Source organism: Parasteatoda tepidariorum, chromosome 7 (genome assembly GCF_043381705.1).
Source record: "Parasteatoda tepidariorum isolate YZ-2023 chromosome 7, CAS_Ptep_4.0, whole genome shotgun sequence".
NCBI classification, from domain to species: Eukaryota; Metazoa; Arthropoda; class Arachnida; order Araneae; family Theridiidae; genus Parasteatoda; species Parasteatoda tepidariorum.
Genome location: NC_092210.1, coordinates 79,435,738 through 79,453,570, shown reverse-complemented (window position 1 = coordinate 79,453,570; position 17,833 = coordinate 79,435,738). Strand labels below are relative to the sequence as shown.

At 28.4% G+C, this 17,833-nt stretch overlaps 1 protein-coding gene across 2 annotated transcripts in view; it reads left to right on the top strand.

Moving 5' to 3' along the window:
• Positions 1–17,371, top strand: part of LOC107439992 (uncharacterized) — a 26,856-nt gene extending 9,485 nt beyond the window's left edge. Inside the window, exons 1-3 of one of the 2 annotated variants that reach the window (XM_071183688.1) lie at positions 8,817–8,885; positions 12,430–12,646; positions 15,001–17,371. In XM_071183688.1, the coding sequence (XP_071039789.1) occupies positions 12,513–12,646; positions 15,001–15,319 (453 nt within the window). In that variant the 5' untranslated portion in view covers positions 8,817–8,885; positions 12,430–12,512 and the 3' untranslated portion in view covers positions 15,320–17,371. Of the gene's footprint in view, positions 1–8,816; positions 8,886–12,429; positions 12,647–15,000 lie in introns of those variants that run through there. The other variant, XM_016052748.3, reaches the window with a different exon arrangement.
• The last annotated feature ends 462 nt before the right edge of the window (positions 17,372–17,833 follow it).

The following is a 17,833-nucleotide window of genomic DNA, read 5'->3' as shown; positions in this document are numbered from 1 at the left end:
TATATATATATGGTCCTTTAAAATCTACATTTATACTCGCTTAAATATAAATCACATGGAAGACTGGAAGATATTAAAAAACATTGAAGTATGATTTAAGCGTCTATACAATTATATTACAAACATGTCTTTGAAGAGAGTAATTTTATGTTTGTAATAAAATTTCTACGTTTTTGTACCCGGTTTAGATTATAATCTTTCTATTTTGATGATTCTTAAAAGAAATGATAGTTTGGAACAAAAGCTTTTCTCAGTAGGGATGAATTTGTTTTTATGCTTTGCATGTGTCTACACCATAATTTTTTAATATTTTTTTTCAATATAAAAATATTTCATCAATGCTTTTTTTTATCTTCTTTAAAGTTTGGATTGCTGTAATGATATTTCAACTAAAAATTTCCTAGATAGGATGATTTTTAAAAAAATGCCATGCATGAGTCCTTGGAAAGCATACCATCAAAGAGAATGGAATAGAAAAATTATTGTAGCATCATAAAATATACACTCAAAAATAGTTTTGAAAACTATTGTACCAGCTCTTATAGTTACGGTTACATTAACAACGATTTGTTTGATTGCAGGGAAATAAATTTATCAATTATAGCGAGCATTCCGCGTTGACTTGATTAAAGAAAATAAGAAATCCTACAATTAGACTTTTTAGATGGTCTTTAAAAATATCTATGTATAATTGTGTAGTAAAATATATTAAGGGACAAAATAATTATGAAGCTGATACATTTTCTAGATATATTGTATTTTTTAGTCTATATGATAATAATCCAGTTGTAACCACCAATGATGAAATTAAAGAAGCACAATTAAACAATACTTTAAATAATCCTTAATTCATAGCAATCAATGTTTTGTTAACGATTAAGAAAAAAGATTTGCATAAATAGTATTACTATTTTCTTTAAGAACAAAGATATTAGAAAAAAAACCGTATTCAATTTGATCATTTTGGTATTAAAAATATGATTGTTTTAATCTCCCCTTTCTATTGGACTAATATAATTATTGATACCTCTAACTATGTTAAATGTTGTGAAACTTGTTAATTGGCAAACAATCTCACCAAAAAAGATTCGGGTTGTTACAAAATATGCCCCCTACAGAGCGACCATTTAAATTTTATGAATTGATACTATCGGTTTGCTCAACTATTACAATTCAACTAAAAAATATTTACATTTAGTTGTTGATCATGCTACTCAGTATCTTTAGATTTTTCCTTCTAAAAGTGTAACAACTGAAACATATATCAATCGTTTAAAGCAAATTTTTCAAATTCAAGTTCCAGATAAAACTTTAAGTGATAGTAATGCAGTATTTACAGCATCTAGATTTAGAAGATTACTTAGAAACTAAAATTTTAAGCAGTTGCTAACTTCAGCTCACCAAGCAAATCGAAAAGTAGAAAAATCTAACGGAACAATAATCTCTATGTTAAGATGTAAAACCAATAAAAATTATAAAAAATTTCGTGGGCAAAATTATTAGAAATAACACATGAATATAATTACACCCCTCATTCTGTAACTTAATTTCCTCCTGCTTATTTATTGTATGAGAAATTATCTTGTGATTCTCTTGTAAATCAAAATATTTATACTCCAGTTGATGGAGCAAGAAAAATATCTGTTAAAAATACCGAAGAGTTTTTTAAGAAAACCGAAATTAGTTATTACATTCATTTTTGTGCAACCTAATTTTATAGTTCATGATTAAGAAGTTTACAAAAAATTCCATTATCCTAACACAAGGAAATTAAGTTCGCCATATTCTAGTCCATATAAAATTTGAAAGAAATTATCTGAAGTGTGATTTGAATTTGATAAACCTAATTTTATCACTAAGAAAGAATCAGAAATACTACCTGTAAGCAAATAACGAAAATGTTATCCAAGTCAACAGTTTCAATTGTAAGAAAGAAATTCACAATAGCTTTTCATCGCTGGTATTTTCATGTAATGTTTTTTTCCGTCCCTATAATTGGAGTCCTGTTATTTTTTTATTTTTTTAAATGCATTTATGTATGAATTTTTTATTATTATTTGATGTTTGAGAGGTTACTTCGAAAAATTTAGGAAAAATTCCTAATTTTATTTTTGCAATTGAAGTATATATATGGTTCTTTGAACCGTGGGACTCTTCACATATTTCTTTACTCATATTTTCTCCTCAATATAAAGGATTAAGCATGAGTAAACAAATCTAAAACCCTATTTTTGTCGTCTATTTGGGAATATTATACCCAACTTAGACTATCAAACTTCATGAATGAATAACCCATAAATTTGTATAATTTTTGGAAAAAAGCATGTTATTTTCAACAAAGATTTTTTTGTACTTTGTATGTAAATTTTAATGCTACTGAAATATTTTAAATATTATTTAAAAAAATAAACAGTTTAATTAGATTACTTGCATTACTTGTTAGAAATTACTTGTTTTTTTTTAAGTGTATTTCATATGTTGTGAATGACTTTACAGAATATTTGTGAAAATGCATAATTATTAATAGAATATTAGGTAAAACCCATTTGAATGATAAGTGAATTTAAATTACTTCAAGAATAATAATTATTTTAAGAATGAAACAATGATGGTAAGGACTACAAACATTCTTTTTCTCTTCTTCTATGGACGAAATGAGTAAATAATATTTCAGTAACGATCTTAGAAGATCAAACTAAAATTGACTAACAAGTTGAAATTAACATTAAAAATAAAAATTAGAATATTATAATCACTATTTACTTTTATAAAAAGAAATAAAGAGAAAATACTTTACCTCTCTTGATAATTTTTGAAAGCAACGAAGTAATTAAAACAACATGTTTATTTATTCCAAACTATGCGAAAAAGCTTGTGTAGCAGAAGTTCTACTTAATTTCTTGATTCATGGACATTCTTTGAAGTCTTGCAAGTAAATTTTTTGAAGTAATTACTTGTGAAACTTTGGAAAACTCGTAGATTAGGAAGGAAAGCTAAGAAATGTAATCAAGATTAATTAACTACCCGTTTGTTGAACTAATTGTAAAAATTTTACATTTTTTGTGCATTATCTCCAATAGCATTTTTCAGCCGTTAGTTTGAACTAAAGCAAGTAAACAATACTAGTTTATAGTCAGATGTAACTAAATACCACTGTTCTTTTGACCAATCGTCAACATTCAAATGAATTGAATTTTTTAATCATTTTGACCTGTTTAGCCTCCATTAATGCTGTATTGGATTTTGTTAAGGATATTTTTTTATTGTCAATAGGAATTGCTTGGTCAAATATAATATTAATTGTCACAGATATGAATAGTTTTTACTTCACATTAAACGGAAATTCAAATTTGCTGGGTTTTCCTTCATTTCCGCCCATACAATTCTTGACGAAAGCAAAAAAGTTTTAAAAAAAATGCACACGCATTAGGCACTTCAAATTAATATTTAATTGAGGATAAATAAAATCACTTAGGAAATCTAGCAAAGGTGAATCCTAAAGCATTGCAACATTGCCTTGCCGGATCAAAGAGAAAAGAATTAAATTTCGATTATAAGTAACAACCTCAAGTTATAATAAGGCTATAAAACTGGTTTTGATCATTTCACTTCTGCTTTTCTAACTAATTTTGATATTGTTTATTTTCTTGTATTAAATAATAATGTGTAACCCTTTATAACTCCCTCACCGTCCCTTAACTTCCTGATGGTCCGAATATGAGTCAAGGACAGTGATTACAGAACACCTTCTATTTAGGACAAAGGGTATGGAATATTCTACAGGGGAGGCATCATATCAGATAAATTTGCAGTTTTTATTAAGCAAAACTAATTACTTAATGTACTAAGAGTAACTAATATGAGAAATTAAAATACATTTTCGACACACGATAAGTAACTAAAATTCAATAGATATATACCAATATACATGCCGTGTCTGTAGTTTTGTTAAGTATAAAACTCTTAATATCAAGTTTGAAAAATATTTTTTTAAACGCTGGTTTTTGTCTTCTTGCTAGAGTTGTTCAGAGTTTTGTCTTCTTGTTGTTTTGTCTTCTCATAAGAGTTGTTAACTCAGACTTGGTTCTACACAATTAAGTGAAGAATTATATTGAGTTGTAATGTGTAAGTGGTTAAGGCATAACACCGTTATTGTATAGGGTGATTGCTTACTCCCTGGACTTAGTTTCAGATCCATTGGAATTGAGTACCAACGTGTAATTAGGTAGGTACTTTCTTTGCGTTGACCTAGAGCTGCACAATGGGGTAATGGCGATCAAATATTCCTGTGGAAATGATCCGGAAGCATGTCATCCCAATTTTTATTCTCTATAGAAAAGATCTCTTTTGTGAAGCCGTTTCCTAAGTTTAGACATAGATCTGAAGAAAAAGGAAATTTTCTCCAGATCCCTGTATGTGCGGTAAAACTCAATGGTCGACTACAAAATTTTCGATTCCACAGATTTTATGATCGCGTATAGCGCATGTACTCGGTAGCTTTGAGCTGAGTTGGGGATCGGACCAAAGTCCATTTTTTTAATATGCTGATTGCCCTTGGAACTACTGGATTGATTTTAATAAAACTTTAATTAACATTGACATTTTTTCAATATGTAGCTTTTAACCCGAGTTAACTCGGGTACGTATATATTGCAAATATTTATCATCCCGAGGAAACTCGGGCTTAGCAGAATTTGTCAGTACATTTTGTTTTACCATTTTTGCACTGGGTCGGAAACAAAAAAGATAATCTGCTGTGATTGGAAGTTTGCCAAACTTTATGTGGGAGTTTCGATGTTGGACTGTGGGACTGCAAACGTGTTTTGTGAGATTGCATATACGATGGTTGTTAAAATAACATAGCAATAAGTGTAAAACAAAATGGCGTATTCTTTCACTGACGTTTGAAAAGTATCACTTTGTTCCAAGTTTTAAGAGCTATCATACAAAGATTAATATTTCATTTTTTTCATTCATTTGCCCGAAATAACTCGGGATGGTAAACTGATTTTAAATTAAAGGTTTATTACGCACAAAAAAGTTCACATTTCAACTTAAAACTTGTGCATTATGTTTTGTTTTAGTTTCTTGCATTTATTAATAAAATAAAAAGATATGTTGATTTTTTGCATTTTTTTTTAAATAATTGGTAAGTGAAGTGGTTAGTAGGTACTTTTGCATAATGGCATAATGCAAAAAATACCTGATAACAGCTACAAAATAGAAGCACGCACATGCGAGACATCTATTGAATAGTAGAGAGATTGATAGGGGTATGCCCTCTTTATAAAGGTGTACAGACCTTAAATCATGATTTCATACAAGAAATAGGACTGTCCAGAGTTTCCTGTGGTAATTGGGTACTTGCAATAAATCACATGATTGTGTCTAGTCACACGGTTGTGCATGACGTGTCAACGTTAAAGCTTTAAGATTTAAGTTTAATATTACAGAAAATCAATTTATAAACCTGATATAATTGGATACCTCAAAGTGATTTTACGTGTACGTGTCGAACCTGACTGGTTGACCCAAACGTAACGTCACTCTTAATTATCCAACTTTTCCCACATATTCATGCTCTGAATGGTGGTCAAAAGAGCATGAGAGATTCACTTGCCCTCCCCAGATCATCCCATCTACGAGGCTGAAGTCTGGCCAATCCATACGACTTTGACTTTCCAGAAAACCGTTGACCAGATGAGCTCTATCGTCTACATGCATTATCGTCCAATGAATGTAATAAAAACCACCTGTACCACTCTGAAAAGTCTTGAGCCCCATACCTTGCAACCTGTCAAAATATTTCTTTCGAGCATAATCCCATACAAATTTTCAGCCATACCTTCAGACTATAGTGAATGTTAATCATGTTATGTAAATATTGAATGTCATTATTATTTTTTTTATTTTATTTTATTTGTATTGGGAATAATTCCTCTAGCTGCAATTCGTGCACAATTGTTTTTTCCAACATCACTCTCCCGATTTTTACTTAAATTCCTACTTTTAATAACCCGTTCAAGTTTATTATAATATTGTTCAGGTTTTTTTTTTCATAAAAAACTTAATAAGTATTACGCTATATAAAACTATGTAGTCTTCTCGATAGTAAATTTATGAATATTTTTATTTTGCACGAAAAAAAACTTCTACTCTCAATCTTTAACATTGAATTAATAATTCAGTCTAATTTCTTTTTCATCGCCTCAAAGTACGCCGACATTATTTATCCAACTAATAAGTAAATACAAATTGTAGAGATCTTCTAAATAAATGAAAATCTCTAGGAATTAGAATCTTCCTCCTGACGTGAATGGATAAAGACAGGAGGGAGTAATAATTTATTCTGTTGCTGGAAGTCTTAACATCCACTGTGTATACGATAAAAAATTCAACAGTTTGCGAACGAAAACTAAAAGATAAACTACTGTTAGAAAGTTTCTAAATAACAAAGGTTAAAGATACGAGTCAGGATACAAATGGTCGAAAGTTGAATCGCCGATATATTATAAATTCTTAAACATATTATTTCAGTCTATTATTTGTACTTACAATTTTAAAGAAATATTTAAATCTATAAACTGACAAAACTCAAGTTTGCAAAATGAAATCTGCGTGTAAATTACTTGCGATATTTAAATGGCTGTTAGTCATGGTAAATGAATGCTTTATATAGGTATTAGCTAATAATAACTCTAATTAGTTCGTTGACTAAAATGCATAAATCTAACGTTGCATGGCCAAACCATTAAACAAGCTAAAATTTATAATTAATGTACTAATAAATAAAAAACTTAAAGATATTAATCATTCAAATAATATTCAAATAATGTAATTTATATTTCCTTATTCCTAAGGGAGTTGTGCTGCTAAACTTACAGGTATAAAACATTTCGCATAAGAAAATTGAAAAAAAATTTAAGTAATAGGAATTCGCCTTTTAAATGAAAATACATTAGGTTGACAATGAATTCCTAACATCTAAAGTTATCTGACGACAATAAGATACATCTAAAATCCTAAAAATACAAGTAACAGTCTTTTCAAATTCCTGCTTTGGGACTTGCGTTTTTGTAAATTATCTTATAAAAGCTATGCCCTTTTTGAAATGAACTAAGAAAATATTACTTATTTCTACCTTTCTGATTTATTTCAACTTATGCTTGGGACTAGAAAATTTAGTTAAAAATAAATTTCAGTCTCATGAATATCCGACGTCAATCAAACGTGCAAGTCCAAAAAAAAGAGTCTAAATGAACTTTATCTGTCTATATATATATATATAAATATATATATAAATACAAAAGAATTCTCAAGGCAAATGTTTTAACAAAGCTTACTCTTTAAAAATTTCATTATGCATGTAAGTAATAAGTATATGTGTATATATAAGTACTATTATATTTTAGAACTATATTTATTCACAATAATTTATTTCCCTTTTTTTTATTATTTCAATAACTTTTCCGTCACAGCATCCCAATGTACAGTAAAATATTCTGGATCAAATTGCGGTATAAAATACCGGCACTTGGGATGAATCATCTGTAAAATCCATTTCATTATAAAATCATTTTAACCGTAAAATTCTATACCATAGTTTTTTAGTGATATCTATTTCATTACAGTGATTCAGTGATTTTACAGTGCATAGTAACTGTTAATATTTTAGTGTATCACATTCTTTGTTCCTTAAAATTTTAGGATAGAAAGTTCTGCACCTTTTCACCGTAATTTCATCCAGTTATTTTTCACTGTGTGATTTCTTTCTTTTCCTTCTATATTTATTCCTGTCTTTGACTGAAATACTTAATCATAATTCAACATCAAGTAAAATGTATTAAAATATAATTCTAAAACACATTCTGGCACTTTTTTATTTTTTCTTATTCCCTTATGTTAAAAATCCAATTATCTGGAAAGAAAATATTTTCCTACACCAAAAAAAATATAATAAGAAAATGTATAAAGCTTTAACGATTTTTATACGTCTACGTTATCATCAACCTAAGACACTTTTCTTCATCCTATTTTTTAGGGTTAAGAAGTAATTATGAAAATAAAAACCTTATTCATTCGATATCATTTTTTGAGATTTTCTTTTGTCATATATTAAAAAAAATGGAGTTTTAAAGCTTAAGTAGGTTATTATTTGGCTACGTGATATAGTTGACCAAAATATCTCCTATTTTTTATTGTTCTATTTAATGAAAACAACTAGTTATATAATTATTAGTTGTAAGCGTTTCTTCCGTAATTTCTAAAAAATATAGATCATTTATAACTTTGCTGTGATATTTAAGCATCCGCTTTTAGAGAAAAAAAATGTTTGATACTGTTGGAAGGTAAACTAGCATTCATTTATAAATTTCCATATTCCATCAACAGATAGGAGCAGATCAGATAGCAACATAGTTGTTGTAGTTACCAAAAGAACCTTTTATTCTTAACTACTAAATTAAAAACATAAATGTAGCACAGAAAAAATATTGCGAAACAGAAAAACAAATAAAATTTTAATGTTTAATTTAACGAAAAAATATCACCTTGTGAGAAAAAACGCAAGAAAGTTCAACTAAAAAGAAGAAAAAAATGTTTTTCTGATTCTTTTAAAAAACAAAGAGAAGAGCGTGAACTACCAACACAATATGTCCTTTTTTAATTTTGTGCTTTTGCCAACCTGGTTAAATATGACTTCAACAGCAATTTAAATTATGTTCTTTGAAAATAATCGTCTGCTACTATGTCTTTGAATAAAATCGTCCGCAACTATGTCAATCTTCAACAATAGTATCAAGAAAAACCATATACTGTCACGATCTATCAGCTATTTGCAATTTACTTCAAAGAAAAATCCCATATGACATCATTTATCAAGAAAAGTATTTTCTCTTTCTTATTGAAAATTCCATCTCTTGTGCCATCTGTTATTAATATATATATTTAAAAAACATGAATTCCTTGTGTACTTTGATTAATATACGAAATGCCGGAATATACTCATTGTTTACTGTTACTTTCTATTTTATTGCGTGTTTTCTTTTATTGTTTTGCAAAATGCATACCTGCCAACTCTTCCGGATTTTATTTTCATATTTGAAGTGGTAGCAATACTCATGTTATTCCAATTAACTATTTNTTTTATAAACTTAATTTTCAAATAATTTTGATCACCACTATTCTTACAAAAATGAAGCACATATATTAATATGCGTTACTATCATGGTTGTCAACTTAAGTTTTTTTAAATGCAGCGTAATTGTTTGCTTAAAATTGAAGTTTTAATTCCATTTTAATACCACTTTAAAAAATGATAATGGAAGGGATTAAAAGTTGGCAGGTATGAAAATGTCTAATGAAAGAGCTTCAACCCATCATTTCAAATCAAGAATTTTAAAAGATGCTCCTGTCAAAGAAGGATTCGAGGAAGGGCACATAGTTGAAAAAGAACGGAAAAGTTCACAAAATATTACAAAAATCAAAGATCATACAAAATCTTGAATAATAAGTTCTGTTTATCAATTGAGGCTGAATTTATTAACAATGTCTTGTTATGTTACGTTATGTCTTGTTATATTTCACGAATAGATAAATATTTGATAATTCTTTAGACCTGTTTATTGTCCGTATCATTTCTTTGCCCATTAAATTATTTTTGCATAGATTTCACTGAAATTTTTAATCTCTGTAATTAATCAAAGGTAATTAGTCTAAAAGTAATTAGTCTAAGGTATTCAACCCCCTTTAAATACGAAGATTCGGCTTATTTCTCAAAACTCTTGAAAAATAATTTATGAAACGAAGAATTTAAGCAAAAAATGTTAACATAAGTTGATGAAAAAAATCACAAATTATCAAATAATATTGATTTCCAACTTTTATTATGTTTAAAAAATTTATAAATATTTTCGTGAAAATTGGATCGAAGTTCCAATGTTTTCACTATTATGAATCACATTGTCAGTGATAAGATTTACAACATAATTATTATTTTCAATTTCTATTTTGTTGAATTTTTCTGCACAATTTTAGTAATATGAATCCAAATCTTACTAAAAATAAGCAAAGGATTATGTAGATACAAATTTGTGTTTTTTATGTAAAATTTATTACAAATGTGTAATTTTTGTACATTGAATCAATAAAATAATATTGTAAATCAAAAGAGTTTCTTATACGTAAAAACTATCTTTATTTGAATTTAACTTTTGATCTTTGGTTGTTTGCTTGTGTTTTTTATGCAACGAATAGCAAATTAATCAAGCTGTATTTGTCTATGCTTTTGAATTAAAACCAGTTATACTAATATGTGAAAGAAACTGAAGTTTGATATCAAGTGAAAAAGCATTTATATATGTTGTTTTATATCTCTAACTAAGCATTCTGTCTTTATTCTCAGCATGATATTTATTCCTTGCAAATTCAATTACTATTATTTCTATACTATTACATAATTTTCTATGTGTTTTTTAAACAAATAGTTGTTTGCTAATTTCTAATTAATTGATGTATGTTTATTTAATTTTTAACTTCCTTGATTTCTAGCGTAGTACTTTATACTTAGTTCTTCAAACATAGTTCATATTTAAATATCTTTTTTTTTTCATTCATTGCAAATAAATATAACATTCCTTCATTTGCTTAATTCAAAAACAACAAAAAATGCGCTTGTTTCCAAAAGGTGGAAATTCGTTCTATTTATTAATAAAACTAAACCACTTGAAAAAGAGAGCAAATAATACCACATAAGACAATCATAGCTTTGATTCTGTAATATAAATCCTTCATCAGTATGCAGAAACAAAATGAAAGAAACATAGAGGAGATTAAATTTCCAATGTTCCTTTTTTAAAGGCTTTCTCGATCATAAACATTACAAATGCAATTTCCCGTAACTTTTTTTTCGCAAAAATTATATTTGATATTATTTTAGCTAAATTCTTACTCTTTTTAATTTTTCGGATTTCTTAATCATAACCACCATACAAGGTGTTTTGTAATTGACGCCTTCAATGTATATTTCTTTAAATTGTTGGGATTTGATTATCGACCATGTCAACCTTCATTTATCAAAAAGTACCTCATGATCGAATCAAGTTAACATGTCTTATATACTAGTGAATTGGTATTTAATATTTATAGTGGTAGTTACGCCACATTACTCCCCTTCCAGAATTTTATCTCTGATAGAATTCGATGAGCGGTTACCACTGGTTGATTCATGCTGTTTATTTATTTACATCAAATTTTGCTCATTATATTTTCTTTTCTTTCATTACTTTTAATAGCATTTCGCAAATTGTTTTTTCTTCATTTCTGTTTATAGCATTTCGCTCATTATTTTTTCTTTTTTCATTATTGTTTTTTGACCGGGAGATTTTATTTACTTCACAGGGTTTTCTTTTTCTTTGAGCAGTATATTTTTTTAAGCAATCAACTGTTGAATGTGGACCATTCATCAATGTTGACGTACATATCACGCCCACAGGTCACCATTAAGGGGATTTAATCATCGACTATGTCAACCTTCATCTACTAAAGGTACCTCTAGATAGAATCAAGTTAACATGTCTTTTACACTAGTGAATTGGTATTTAATATTTATAGTGGTAGTTACGCCACAGAATCATGTACACATTTAAGGATCATAAATTTCTATTCAAACGAGGAAAAAATAAAGTAGAGGAATCGAAATTTAAGAAAAACTACTACACAACCTGCGATACACAGCCGACCCAATTCTGAGTTAACGACTATCAATGTTCAACTCCGTAACCTTGTAATTTTGAACCCAATCTAGAAGACAAGGGAACTTTTGGATTAAACATCAGGATAAACTAGCCTTCGTGGAGGATTTTATGATGAAACTAAATCTCATTTTCGTGATAGTAGTGGAAAACCACGAAAACATCACCCGACGTTAAGGGGATTCTAAACCATGATCTGTCTACCACTGAGGATATTTTTAAGTCAGTACGGTGGATAGATCGAGCCGGTTGCAGAATTCGTACTAACCAGACATCTCCTGGATTCGAACTGGATCACTTTATTGGGAGGCAAACGGTCTATCCTCTGAGCCACTGCGGCTCGAAGAATAGCTATTAAAACTATCAAAATTGTTTTAACTGCAGAAAGAAACAGAGAAGAGTTGAAAAGTGATTATTCGAAACAACTCCAAGTATTATCGGGCATCCCTGTTTTTAAACATACAGTCTTCCTTACCAATGATTCGTAAGAGAAGATATTTTTAAATCGTCGGTACTATGATTGTATGCAATATAAAGACAACAACTCATTATTAATAAAATCGCCCATCACATTAAAATTTCTTCAAGACATATTAAGGCATATGTTTTACATTTTGCTGATAGTGTTTATTTAAGTTTCTAAAAAACTTTTGATTCTTGTGTATTTCTCTATTTTTAGATTATAATGGCAAATTTCCTTTTTCAAGAACAGCTGATATAAATAGAAATAAGTAGAATAAGTTAAAAATTGAGTGTCATTCGATGCAAAACAGCAGTGATGTGGGGGAAGGATTTTTTGGTCTCAGCAGTATTCACTGTCCAAATATTACTCGTCTTATTAAAGAATACTTGTCATCCATTTCTACGAATGAAAATATGACGCTTAATGACATTCAGTAAGTATTTTAAAAAAATTGTGCTTCTAAATTACACATTACTTAAAATATTTTATTTACATTTTAAAATTTACTTTTTTGCTTATAAATCCAACCAATCTGTAAATAAATGCTTCTAAAAAATAATTTTTAAAGCTTTAATATGAGTTTAAATTTGAAAATTCCGAAAGAAACTTTTTCTAGAATTAAGAAAATCCCATAGGAAACTTCTTAGAACTATTAAATTTGCCCCAAATAGTGTCTCAAAGTTTCCAAAAGAAACATTTCAGAACTATAAAATGAGCGTAAAAAACACGATGAAGTTTATACTCAAAAGCATTTTTAGAGCTATTAATTGCAAATGAAAATTTCTTTTAGGTCTAAAAATAAGAAGAAAAAAAAGTATCCTCAAAATTAATATACAAGCAATCTAGATGAGAAAAAGTTAATCAATTTGTTCACAGCGTTTTACTAATATCTTGGAATAATTATCTTGAAATATTAATTTATTGCCTTTGATAGGGTCATAAGAGCCATTGTATAGTAGCGCACTATTCATAAAAAATAGATTAAATGATGACAATTTAAGTATGCACTTTTATCCCCAGTTTGGCATAGGTTTTTAATATACTGTATGAACTTATACATCATTGACAATTGAAATTCTCATAGCAAAATTATAGGACTTTAACAGTTTAAGTATCTTCATATTCAGGTTCTTTTATATGAAGTTTAGATATATAATAAATTATTGTTTCAAAAACTTCAGGAGTTTTTTTATACTTCAGAAATAATGGATGAGTAAACTTTGAATAAATACCTTAGCTTACTTAGCAGTATTTAAATTTTTAAAAAATCGTTTTTCCTTGTTTTCATAAAATAAAAACTATATTAAGAACTGTTAAGAGAAATATTCAGCAGCTAAAACCCGTGCATAATGATTATCATATCTCTTATATACATAGTGATTGTACTTAAAGAATAAATTATTAAAGAATATAATAAAATATAATTTAACTTTCAAAAATTGTGAAAAAGAAACACTGATCAGAATGACCAGATATTTCAATTGAGTTCATACTTATGAATCGATGGGAATTTGTTTTGCATCAGTCGAAATCTAAAATGCTTAAAATAAAGAAAACTAAATAAAAATGATTTCAATAGAATTTTGCTCAGCAAATAGAATGAATTTTTATTCTGATACAATTGAAAAATTTTAAATAACAAATTTAATATCAAATCAATATAAGCAAACAGGAATTACGTGTTTAAAATATAAAAAAGAGCCGGAAGATAGTGAGGATAATTTTTGTAAAATTACCAAAAGTCTTTCTTATTTTGAATTTTTATTGACACTAGAGCATCATTCTATATTACGAATGAGCGCACAAGCTAATTTCAATGCATACTTTTTCTAATAATCTTTAAAAAGAGATGTTCATCCCCATGTCGTATCAACATTGAACTCATGGTAGTGTGTATAGTATGTGGGGATAGGGTATAAATGACAGAAAACTCATTTAATACTTCTATTGTCCCAAATCAATTGCCATATTTTAATACTTTTCTACTGTTATTGATACTGATGATTTTATTTGAGCATTTTTCAGAGTGGTATATTCAAAAACATTTACATACCAAGCATTCCTCGTTAAATCACTCTAATTTTGGAAAGTGGAATTCGAAATTTGAATCAGTCGAATCATTCTTTAAAAAATGGTTCTTTGAAATGTCAATTTACACAGAAAGTTAAATTAGCACTAAGGAGCTCAAATTTGCAACTGCTATCCTGACCAAACAATTGCGACCATATTTACCAAATTGCGGCTAGGCCGTGTTCTGAGGGTCAAGAATACAAATCTGTGGGCAAACAGGAATATTTCTTCAGAGAAAGCACATTGTGTCAGATTTCGTATTCTAAAATGTTTTCCGCACAATCTAAATCACCTCTTTAAGCTTGCTTAAAAATACGATCATTAAATCAAAAAAATTTTTACGCATTGTGTACTGAATTTCACCACTGCAAAAATTCCAGATAAAATTACGATATAAAATACGATCACTTTCAGGGCATCATTTGTGAGATCTCATTCACCGTAAAATCCAAAAATATTACACTGTAGTTTTTACAGCAATATTTATTTCATGAGAGTAATTCAGTGGTTTTACAGTAACTATTACTGTAAAAAGTAATGTATATCAGATTTTTAGTTCCTTAATACGTTACGGTCAAATTTATTTTTACGGTAAACATACCGGTACCCTAAGTGCCGGTACTTTTTACACTAATTTGATCCGAAATTCTTTGAATTGTATGTCTGTATTATGCTTTTGTGTACACGCCTTTCACAAGCGTATTATTCCTCTTGCAGATCCAAAACTGTTCCCCCAGATCCAGCTGTTCAGATGGCAGAGGAAGTAGCTCAGCGAAATGCTGTTATTTACATTGTTGTTGTATTATTCTTTTATTCCTTTGGCATTGGTATTATGATGATCAAGTATATGCGAAAAGAAGCTGAAGAGCAAGAAGAGTTCAAGATGTACAGACGCTATATGCACGATACTCATGATAACCCTATGAACTCTACGAATACAGCCAGATTGGCGAACAGATTGGCACTTTCAGCGCTAAATATGGTTAACGCCATTCCTCAAACAAGCCAAAGTGGGAGCAAAGTAACATTTGTGTGATGGTCATAATGTATTCGCTTAAATAAGTTGGCAAAGGGAAAAATGTTGGGGCATGGACTCATTTCCGTGAATATGTATTTTGTACGAAGTAAATTATTAAATTAAGCTGTTTGCATTTAATTTGCAAGTTCCAAAGAAGTTTGGGTATTTTTATAAAATGTTGTTTCATAGATATATAGAAACAGTTCTTCCGTTAATATTTTTTATTGGGTTGCCAGGATAAGTATAAAAATTTTCGGTATATGAAATTTGGATATTATAAAAAAATGTTATATAATTTGGAAATTTGGATAAAATTTAACGATTTCTTCATCCTTGAAGTTGAATACTTCATGTATTAAACTCTTTAAGTTTATAATTTGCCAGTAGAAATATACTTTCTCGCCTACCCCAAAGGCCAGCATGACTCTAATTCAACTTTTTAGTTAAAACATTAAAAAAAAAAAAGAAATATTAGAAAACAGACCAAATAAATGCTTACAGACAAAAGTATAAAGTATGAAAGAAATTTAAATACTTTGAAGGTTTAAGAAAAATGTTTTTAAAAAAGCATTTTTTTCGAAGATCTGAAAGGAAAAGTTATTTCCAAATCCAAAAGTAATTCTTCTCAATCTCAAGTAATTCTTCTGTTGCCCTCTAGGTTTGTTTCAATTATGAAGTTGTAAATTATTTTGATAATTTCAATCAATGAAATCTTGATTTGTGATCGACTTAAAATATCAATCAAGGCTTGTTGGGTATCGTTCATTAGAACAGACCGCAGATGCCACAACTTGGAGCGTATGATCCAAATAGTTAGGTCTGGAGAATCGTTGAAAGTTTAGGCCCTTTAATGTTATTTTTTCCTTTAATGTACTTTCCCACATCTCATGAAATTTTTTAAGTGAATTTAAAAAAATTTCTGACAACTATAAAAGACGCTTATTAAAAGCATTTTTTATAGTTATTTATTAGCTTTTATAATTTTATTCAATAATGGTCGAAAGCATTTTGAATTGTAAGGTATACAAATTTTTACATCATTTTGAAGAATATTATTTAAAAAGGCAAAATACAAAATGTGAACGAAATTGGTTTGAATAGTTTCTGAGTTAGAATTTCAAAAGAGTCGAATATTTAAAGAATTTCCCAAGGGGTATCTTGCAGCCAATTCTAGGCAGCCTGTAATATATTATGTTAAAAATCTTTTATATTTAATGGTTCTTTCGTTTGAAAAGTTTCGAATTAGGGGATGTTTCAAGATTCATATATTTTAAGTTCAAAATTTTAATAATAAATTTAAGTTTAATTTTTTTTTCAAAGGATTGAAACATTTTAAAAATATTTATGCATCTTTTTTTTACCATAAAATGTACACAGTACAGTTCTTGATGTTGCTGCATGCAAAAATATTGAAGTGCGGTTTACAATTCCGAAGATTTTAATTTCTTAAATTATGAAAGGGCATTTTTTAAATTTCTCAATATTTCAAGTCATGACCACTTTTTTTATAGTGTTTCTTTCTCTCGTGTTTAAAATGTGTTATAATCATCTTTTTTTACATTTTTCATAACATTCAAAGATAGACTTGTATTTTGTTACTAAACCTTAACTATAAAATTAAAGTTAATATATTTATTGCAAACAGTTATACCATTTAAAATTCTTTGAAGTGCTCCCATTACAAAAAAATGCATAAAAATAAATTTAAAATTATTTTATGTATTAATTAAACTTGGTTAAGTTCTACTATGGATATTTTAATAAATGTTTATACATCAAACTCCAATGCGTATTAATGGAATCAAACCTCAATTAATTAAATACCTTAATAAATTCTATTAAAATTTTTTTCAATTTTGTGTAACAATCTGTTTATTATCAATTATCAAAAAATGATTGCATTGCAATCTTTCGTGTTTTCGTGCAAAGCGATATAAGGGGCAGAGCTTCCTAGAAATATATTTTCAACAAAAAAAAAACATGTGCTATTATAACAAACAAACCTAATTCTGTACCATTGAAAAAAGTGTATTAAATAATGATTGAAGTTAATAAAAATGTTAAGAAATATTGCTCTTGTGTTTTTGTGTTATGCATAAGTATACTTATTGAGTTCTATTAGTACGTACAGTGTCTTGGTAGAGAAAAGTATTACGTGCAGGAGGAACGTTAATAAATTCTTTTTCCATTGCAACAAACTTCTTCAAAGGATGGATACTGTTTATTCACAGTGTTGTTAAGTTGAATGTATAGTGCGCCAAAAAAAGAAAAATAGAAAAAACAGACCACTCTGAATAATTTTTGACTTAATAATCGGATCTTCACTTAGAACTCAATCTTAATGGATCGAGGGGGCAACCTCAAATATACTAATTAATTAGAGCATATTTTAAGTTTTAAAATCAGACTCAAAAACGTACTTTCTCTGAATAAACATGGCTTTTTTTTCTACGGATTCGAATGGTTAGACACCTAAAATGAAGTAGGTAGCAGTTAGGAAATATTGTCCCAATAGGATAGCCAGGAGATTGG